The sequence below is a fragment of the Silene latifolia genome, chromosome 5 (genome assembly GCF_048544455.1).
Source record: "Silene latifolia isolate original U9 population chromosome 5, ASM4854445v1, whole genome shotgun sequence".
Classification (NCBI taxonomy): Eukaryota; Viridiplantae; Streptophyta; class Magnoliopsida; order Caryophyllales; family Caryophyllaceae; genus Silene; species Silene latifolia.
In genome coordinates this window covers 29,363,394-29,373,097 of record NC_133530.1, presented here as the reverse complement: position 1 = coordinate 29,373,097, position 9,704 = coordinate 29,363,394, and the positions used below count along the sequence as shown (strand labels likewise).

The window sequence follows — 9,704 nt, the reverse complement described above, 5'->3', positions numbered from 1 at the left end:
TTTTTTTATGTAATTTTTACTAAAGCTTTTGCAATAGAATAGAAACGCACGGCATTGAGTTGCTTAGTTTGCCTTATCCTACGTCTTCTGTTTCAATAGAATAGAAACGCACGGCATCGAGTAGTGTCCTGGGAGATCTTAGGCTGACTTAATTTGGTGTGAGAAGCAGCGCGTACGAGAATCAGATTAATCAAGAGGGCTTGCCTACTATTGTGTAAGCGTGTCTGTTTTCACGAGTCTTCGGTCGAGTCTTAGAAATCTACCATATTAGAGACCAATGAAAATGAATAATAATAAAGGTCAGTTAAAAATGTGTATCTTTGATATTACTAGACATTTTGTAAAATTTAGCCGCCTATGAGAAGAATCAAATTAATCAAGAATCTCGCCTATTTACTATTTTAAGTGGATACTGTGGATGTCTCTTTTGTTTAGGAGTCTTCAATTCGGTCTTGGAAATAAGGATAAACTGTAATAAGATACAGTTAGTCTTGTTGAAGACGGGTCGGAGTAAGTGACGGGTAATGCCACTCACAAAACGGATAGGGGGGACAAGGTGGGGGCACCCCCATGTGCTTCCATCTCTCCTCTATTTGGGTCATTTGTGAGAGGAAATGGTATCCGTCACTCCAAAGTGACGGATACGTGTCGTTTTCAATGAGATTTTGTGAATAAGATAAGGGTAGCTCAATCTTAAAATTATAATACAACAAGTCTCACTTGTGACGGGTATATCCGTCACAAGCTTATAACGGGTCAAGTACTACCCATGTGGGTAGATAAGACAAAACAGATTCCTACTCCCTAGACACTTTCCTTTTGTCTTATTTACCCCATATGAGTAGTACTTGACCCGTCGCAAGCTTGTGACGGGTATGCCCGTCACAAAAGAGAATTTGTGATTATAATAATAGTTATAAATAATATTAACTTATTTGTAGGATTTTTTTTTTATGACAATTATTCGTAGGAGTAGAATTTGTATGTGTTATTCCCGCACATGTTTCCCCCTCAGATGCCCGCATATAGGATATTCCCTTCTAAAATATCTCCTTAAAATATTGTACTCAATAATATATTGTCATATAATTGTTGTCAATCTATTTTGAACAATTATAAATATATATATATATATATATATATATATATATATATATATAGAGAGCAAGGTTCAAATGAGTCCCTCATATTATTTGAGTCTCTAAGTCCTTATTAGAGCCCTTGGATCATCCAAGATGAAGGGTTAAGATTGGAAGCAAAAAAAAAAAAACTTAACACTAATTTATCACTTTATCTCTACTCACACTAATTAATCACTAACACAAACTAACTAAACACAAATTCATTATATATATTTTTTCCACTCATCAACTTCTCTCTCATCTCACACATTTCACTCCTCTCTTCTCTCAAAAACCCAAATAAATCAAAATCCAAATAATTAAAAAAATCCAAATATATCAAAACCCAAAAACCCAAATAAATCACTCACTACTCTCTTTCTCACTCACCATCACCGTCCACCGCCGCCACTCTCACCACCACCATGTGACCACTGTCGCCAACCACCACGGTTTTTTTTTTTAATTACGTTTTTTTTTTTTTTTTTTTTTTTTTTTTTTTTTTAGATTTGTTGTTACCATGAAGTACATTAAATTTTGTTTGTGTCGCTTTTTTTGGTGATGGTCGAAGGAATGGTGGTGGTTGTGCCGGTTTTTTTTTATCAAAATTGTTCTTAGAATTTGTTCCCTTTTTAGTAGATCTACACATGATTATGATTATGAGAAAGATTTAAAATTTTATATCTAGTTTTTAAAATGAAATTGTGATTTAAATTATAAATCTATTAAAAAAAATTAGATCTAGTTTTCTAAATGATTTAAAGTACACTTTTGAAAAAAAAAAATTGTATTATTTCGTTTTTTTGGCAAAAAGAAAAAAGAGTCGTGCTTTTTATTGTTGGTTGTTGAGTTGGTGTAGTTGTTGACGACGGCAAAAGTTGTTGGTGACTGAAATTACACTCATATAGGATTAAAGTTACACTCTTAATGAACTAAAGTTACACTCTTAATAAATTAAAATTATACTATGAATATGGACCAAAGTTACAGTTTCATTGGACTAAAGTTACACTTTAATAGACTAAAGTTTTAGTTTTAATAGACTAAAATTACACTTGTAAGAGACTAAAGTTACACTTTCAAGTTTCAATGGACTAAAGTTACACTTTAATAGACTAAAATTACACTTGTAAGAGACTAAAGTTACACTCATAAAAGACTTCTTGTAGATTAACCACTTATGAAATTTTCATAATTTTAACCTAACTTATTGTAGATTAATTGACTTATAAGTGTAACCGTATTCTTTTAGAAGTATAACTTTAATGTTTTGAGAGTGTAATTTTAGTCTTTTGAGAGTTAAATTTAGTCCACTTAAAGTATAATCTTTAGTCCATATTAAGTGTAGCCTTAGTCCATATTAAGTGTAACCTTAGTCCATTAAGAGGAGACTGTAATTTTAGTACATATTAAAATTATAGCTTTACTCCATTGAGAGTATAACTTTAGCCATTGCGAGTGTAACTTTAATAGAGATAAGTGTAACTTTAATAGAGATAAATGTAACTTTAATATAGAAAACTATAACTTTAAGAAACTGTAACTTTAATAGAAATATGTGTAACTTTAATAGACAATCTTTAGTCCACTTAAAGTATAATCTTTAGTCCATATTAAGTGTAGCCTTAGTCCATATTAAGTGTAACCTTAGTCCATTAAGAGGAGACTGTAATTTTAGTACATATTAAAATTATAGCTTTAGTCCATTGAGAGTATAACTTTAGCCATTGCGAGTGTAACTTTAATAGAGATAAGTGTAACTTTAATAGAGATAAATGTAACTTTAATATAGAAAACTATAACTTTAAGAAACTGTAACTTTAATAGAAATATGTGTAACTTTAATAGACAATATGTGTAACTTTAATCTCAACCAAGATCTAAAGTTACAAAAAAAAATAGATTTACATAAAAAACACAGATTTGAAAAATTAACCCGATAAAAAAACAAGACCTACAAAAAAAAGTACCATAATAGAGCAAAATGTAATTTTAATAGAATAACGTGTATCCTTAATAGAAAAGGAGTGTAACTTTAATACAATACGAGTGCAACTTTAAAAGAACTTAAAAAACGAACTAAAAAAAATTAGATCTAAAACCAAAAAGTTTGAACACAAAATCTGAAAAAAAAAAAATAAAACACTTTGAATGGCTAGTGCCGAAAGGCTATGAAATGCTAGTGCCTAAAGGCTATGATAGTATGGTACTTCCCAGGGGAGGTGACATTCCATGGTTATGAAAGTATGGCCCAAAGGCTACTATTGTCAGGAATTATCACACTTTGAATCATGATTTCTGTTTTTGCTTCCATAACTAATTTAAAAGATGTATGACATTCTTGAGTGGGTGTACAATTAATATTAAAAAATATTAAAAAAAACAAAAAACAAACAAACAATTTAAGTTGAGATCTGTGAAGAAGGAAAAAGCAAAAAAAAAAAAAAAAAAAAAAAAACCGACCCCAAACATAAATAATAAACACCAAATCTGAATTATGATAAACTAAATATATCGTGTGTGTAACTTTTTGATACGTTTTTTTTTTCAAAAATATATTTTTTATTTATTAGATCTAAGATTAAAATTAACAAATTACATGAGATATATTTTACTAGATCTAAGAACAAAATAAAAAATATGAAAAAGAAAAAAATTATGACAAGACGAGATTTGAGAAAATAAATAATAAGTCGAGAATACGTATATAAATAAAATTAAAAAAACAACAAAAAATAACAAATAGCAAAAAAAAACGAAACATAAAATTTAACACCAAAAAAAAAAAAAAAAAAAAAAAAACGAAAATTGAAAAAAAAATGTGAGGCGGTGGTGGCGTCAACGGTGGTCGTGCGTGGTGGTGGCCGGTGGTAGTGGGTGGTGGTGAATGGAGAAAAGAGGAATGAGTGATTTATTTGGATTTTGGGTTTTTTTTTTATTTATATGGGTTTTTGGGTTTTTTTATTTATTTGGGTTTTGATTTATTGGGGTTTTTAGAGAGGGAGGAAGTGAAATGTGTGAGATGAGAGATAAGTGGGTGAGTGGATAAAAAATATATAGTAAATTAGTGATTAATTATGGTAGATTAGTGTGGGAGGAGAGAGTGTGTAGGATTAGTTATTAAACACCACTTTTGGGGACTCAATCTAGGCCATCCATTTTGCTTGATCTAATGGCCCTTAATAAGACTTATGGACTCAAAAATATGTGAAGGACTCTCTTGATCCTTATACTATATATATATATATATATATATATATATATATATATATATATATATATATATATATATATATATATATATATATATATATACAGAAAATCCCGGAAAATCAAGAACAATAAATGACAACTTTATATACACTACTATACAATATTCTCTACCGAGATTATCATTTAATACACGATGACCCAAACAAGTATGAATTTAGAACAGAAAATTTGAATTTTACCGGAATATGTCACCGAAATGTGAAAATGGGTGCAACTTCTAATCTGAGAACATTTTAGGGGAATAGTTTATTAAAAAGTTTATAAAAGGAAGTTTTTTTTTAGAAAAATGGTATATAAAAGGGTGTAATTATGAAGAAAATGGAGAGAAAAAGAAAGCGGATCCATACTCAAATAGGAGGTAGTACAATTTACATGAAAGACTTGGTTGACGGACAAAAGGAAGACTTGACCCTTGAGGGACGTGGTTGACGGGCAGAAGGAAGACTTGACCCTTGAGACCGGCAAGGTTCTGCTTCATACGGTAATCATATATAAAAAGTGTTCTGTCTAATGGCAAGATGGACCATGTAAAACTCGAACTTCGCGACGCGCCATTCTTTTACATCAAAACAAATGCCGATCTCAATATGCTCTGTTTGCAGATAAGTAGATTGCATAAAGATTGTCACAATATAAACCAAGGGTTTCAGATCTAACAGGATTTCGAAACCACTATGGCCAAAGCATGATATTCCGCTTCACCATTGGATAGAAACATACTACAGTAGTGTTTAGTTTACGTATCCTAAAAATAAATATAATACCAAGATTATTTAAAAAATATATTTACGTAATCTAATGATGAACTCTAGTCAAATAGTGACTATATAAATGAAATGAAATGAAAGGAGTATACATACAGTGGAACAATTTTATTGTAACTAACGTAGCGGGTCCTTTTATGAGAGGACCCTAATTTGAGACAAAGTCATGTATTAATGTATTCCTTATTTAATCAGAGTTAATGAGTTAGTCTAATTCAATAGACAGCCTTACATAGGTACATAACTAACTATATATATATAGGACCATATCTAATCAGTTAACACACCAATCAAAAACTTGTTCATAGCAAAAGTTAAAACCCGACTTGTGTTTCATTGAATGAACAATGTTAAGAATATGTGTTATAACACAGTTTGTTTTCATATTGCTACTGAACTTGGGTGCATTAAATGTACACCAGGGCTTCGCAATAGGGTGCCATGAGGCGGAACGAGAGGCCCTCCTCAAGTTCAAGCACAGTCTTAGTAACCCAACAAATATGTTGTCATCTTGGGAGGGCAAGGGTTGTTGTGATTGGGAAGGAGTGAGCTGTGACAATGTTACAGCCTTCGTCACCCGTCTCGACCTACACAACCCTTTTTATGAGCCTTATGGCGCTAGTAGTGACTCACTATCCTCTCCAAAACTAGACCCTTCTCTGCTTGGACTCAGCCACCTGAACTACTTGGATTTGAGCACCATTGACTTCCTAGGCAGTCAAATCCCCAAGTTCATAGGTGCTTTCAAGCATCTCAGGTATTTGAACCTATCCTGTTCAGACTTTAGCGACATTGTGCCATCCCAGCTCAGCAATCTTACTAGATTACAGACACTCGATTTGAACTACAATCAGTTCTTATCCAGTGATTTACATTGGGTTTCTAAACTTGTAAGTTTGCAATATCTTGATTTCGGTCGTAATTATATACTTCACTCCAATAATTCCATGGACGCACTCAACATGCCTCCTTCTTTGCTAGACCTGCATCTTCGTGAATGTCAGAATCTTAAGAATAACCCCTTATTACTTAGCACCCTTTTCTCTAATTCCACTTGCCTTTCTAGGATTCAACACCTTGATATTTCAGGTAACTCATTAGGTGGAAGACTGCCTTATTTTTTGGCCAACATGACCTCCCTACGGCACCTCGCTGCCTCATACAATTTTTTTACAGACTCATTCCCAATGTGGTTGAGAACTATGACCTCCCTAACACACCTCGACCTTTTAGCCAACACCTTAAATGGCTCAATCCCATTGTGGTTGGGAAATATGACCTCCCTTACATACCTTGACCTTTCAAGCAATAAATTAAATGGCTCAATCCCACTCTCGATGAGAAACATGAGAAAACTCGAATATCTCTACCTTAGCTCTAACAGATTTAGTAGCGTTGAGGGAGGTGCGATCATGGGTATACTAGGGAACTTATGCAAGCTCATAAATTTTGATTTGTCATACAATTCTATTGGAGGGAGCATAGTAGCTAGCCACAATAATTTCTCCAAATGCGCCAGTTATGATTTGGAGAATTTGAGGTTGGGTCGAAACATGATTGGAGGCATGTTGCCTTCCTGGCTGGGGGACTTCAAGTATTTGAGAGTGGTAGACATAAGTTACAATGGTATAAATGGTCCCATTCCAAAATCAATTGGAAGATTATCATACTTGGAAGAGTTAGACCTCTCATTAAACTTTCTACAAGGTGCACTGTCGGAGTCCCACTTAGATAACCTCTCAAGATTAGAGTGGTTAGACCTAAGCTACAATGTTGTGGAGTGGAATATTACTTCTAATTGGTCTCCCCCATTTCAACTCTCTTGGCTCAATATGGCATCTTGTAAAATCCAAGCTCAGTTCCCACGTTGGATTGGTGAGCAGACCAAGCTCAGTACATTAGATTTTTCGGATAATAATATGTTCGGAGAGCTACCTCAATGTTTCTCAAGCAATCAGTTGAAGTTTTTAACTATTTCTCATAATCAAATTACAGGTCCAGTCCCACAGTTTAACTCTTATTTCGCACTTGAATCCATAGATCTCTCGTTTAACTTGCTTTCTGGGTCACTTGTATATCACGATCCTTCTGCTAAGAATAATACATCAGTCGGCGCTCCCGTATGTCTTCCCATAGGTCAACTTCGTTCCTTGAACTTCCTAGATCTTCAGAAGAATAACATTTCAGGAGTCATTCCTGATTGTTGGGCTGATTTTGATTTTCTAGGTTATATCAACTTAGCTTCCAACAATCTTTCAGGGATTATTCCCTTGTCTATGGGACTGATTCGGCCATTAACATTTCTCAAGTTGAGTGAAAATTCTCTTCGAGGCCCGATTCCTCCAACATTGGGTAATAATTCAGACTTGCAAATTCTGGATCTTGGTGAGAATCAGCTAGTTGGGAATATACCAAGTAACTGGGGAAGCGATACTTTTCTAGCACTGCTCAGGCTACGCGGAAATCAACTTACTGGTTCTATTCCACCAACATTGTGTTCAATCCATACACTCCAATTTATTGACCTTTCCTTGAACAACTTGACAGGAGACATACCTCGTTGTTTTGGCCACTTACTGAGCGGCCTGGTTTATTCTTTTCCTCAAGTCCAAGATGATAGCACAATGGTGGTTCTGAAAGGAGCAGAACTACAATACACAACAACTCTCGAGTTTGTCATAAACTTAGACCTTTCATGTAATGCCTTAACAGGCACCATCCCTGAAGAGATCACAAACCTATCTGCACTTATCGGTCTTAACTTGTCTCACAACCATCTGACTGGGAATATCCCAAACAAGATCGGTGAAATGACATCTTTAGAATCCCTCGATCTATCAAACAATAATCTGTCAGGCACAATCCCGCCAAGCATCTCAGACTTAACTTCATTGGTTCGTCTCAACTTGTCCTACAACAAATTACAAGGAGAAATCCCCACCGGACATCAACTCCAAGTGCTCGAAGATCCATCAATGACATATATAGGCAACCCTGGACTTTGTGGTGACCCTTTGCCAAACAAATGCAGGACCAAGCAAACTGAAAATCAGCCGATCCAAGGACAAGAAAAACCACACAAGGAACTGAAGAAAGAAGTTTGGGAAAAAACAGTGTTGTATTTGGTAATAATGTCGGGATTTGCAACTGGATTTTGGGGAGTAGTGGGGAGTTTGCTGCTCAAGACGAGGTTCAGGTTCGCTTTCTTTCAGGTTGTGGGAAATGTCGCGGATTACTTTTATGTTCAAGTAATGATAAGGATCAACAAGCTCAAAAATCAGCGGTAAGTTTCCTGATTGTCATGTTATGAATGAATGTATGTGCTGAATAGCATGAAGCTAACAGTTTGGCATAGATCATCATGAATTTAAATTCGCTTGTAACCGTTAATTTGGCTTTGTATTTATTGTATAAATAAGATGCAATTTCAGGGCACTAAGCTGTAGTCTGTAGATACAGCTACTTTTATGTGTTGAATTCTAATAACTGTGATTTTATGATTTCCTTCTAACAGATTGCTATGCAGGTGATTTACCTATTTCTTAGGAGGACCTAATTTGATCCAGATACATGTATACTTGTTGTTGTTGTTGTTGGGCTGTCGTTTAACTGCAATATAAACTCAATCCAATCTTTGGGTACCAAAAAAAACGTCACATATTAAAGGGGGTTATTGAGTTACTCCACTTACTTGGATTGGTTACTAATCAAGCTAAAACAAATCGAATCATGTCAAGTTTGGTTTTTATCAGGTCAGTGTAATTTTCCGAGTTGAGTTGGGTCCATGTTAAGTCCTTGTCCGGTGACTGGTTAGGCGGGTCTAGTTTGGTCAAAGTTATCACGACAAATAGTCAGTAACTGGAAAAAATGTATGCGTGGAATAATATGCCAAGTAGGTACCTGCAAATGATGAATGAAAGGAATTAAACATATAATAACGGAATATCGGTTATTAAACATTTCTTTTGTAAAGTCAAAAAAGTTGGTGACTTAATGGTCTTTATTGGGTACTCATGTCAAATTGTCGAACTCGTTTGAGGTGGTTTGAAAATCAATGACTTCAACTTATCTCTTCATCCAAAAAAATGAAGATCGACCTAATTTCTTTACCTTCAAAAAAAAAAAAAAATAACGGAATATTGACCAGAATTATTATTATCATAGGAAGAATTGCATTGAGGAGCTTGTTACAAAAGTCCAAAGAGTATCATGGTGGAAGACTTTAGAGGACTTGAGGGACTGCTTCTAAAAGTGGCCACTTCTGAACTTGACTGTGATTTTTAGTGCTTGATGTCCGAACTTTTTAAATCGCTAAAAATGGGTTATTTTACAAATTAATTGAGTTTTTGGGGTCGATTTCAAACTATTTGGGCTAATGGATTAACATCATCACTTTTATTTGTAGTTGGCGGTTATATATAAAAACAGGAAAAAAAAAGTTTAAGTGATGACGTGGACCCATTTGTCCAAATAGTTTGAAACCGACCTCAAAAACCCATTTAATTTGTCAAATAACCCCATTTAACAAAAAAAAGTTGTACAACTA

General features: G+C 34.2%; 1 protein-coding gene across 1 annotated transcript; it reads left to right on the top strand.

Moving 5' to 3' along the window:
• The first annotated feature begins 5,505 nt into the window (after positions 1 to 5,505).
• LOC141655151 (receptor-like protein EIX2) lies at positions 5,506 to 8,445 on the top strand. The gene has a single exon (XM_074462243.1). It carries the CDS (start codon positions 5,506 to 5,508, stop codon positions 8,443 to 8,445), a length of 2,940 nt encoding a protein of 979 aa, XP_074318344.1.
• Positions 8,446 to 9,704: the final 1,259 nt, after the last annotated feature.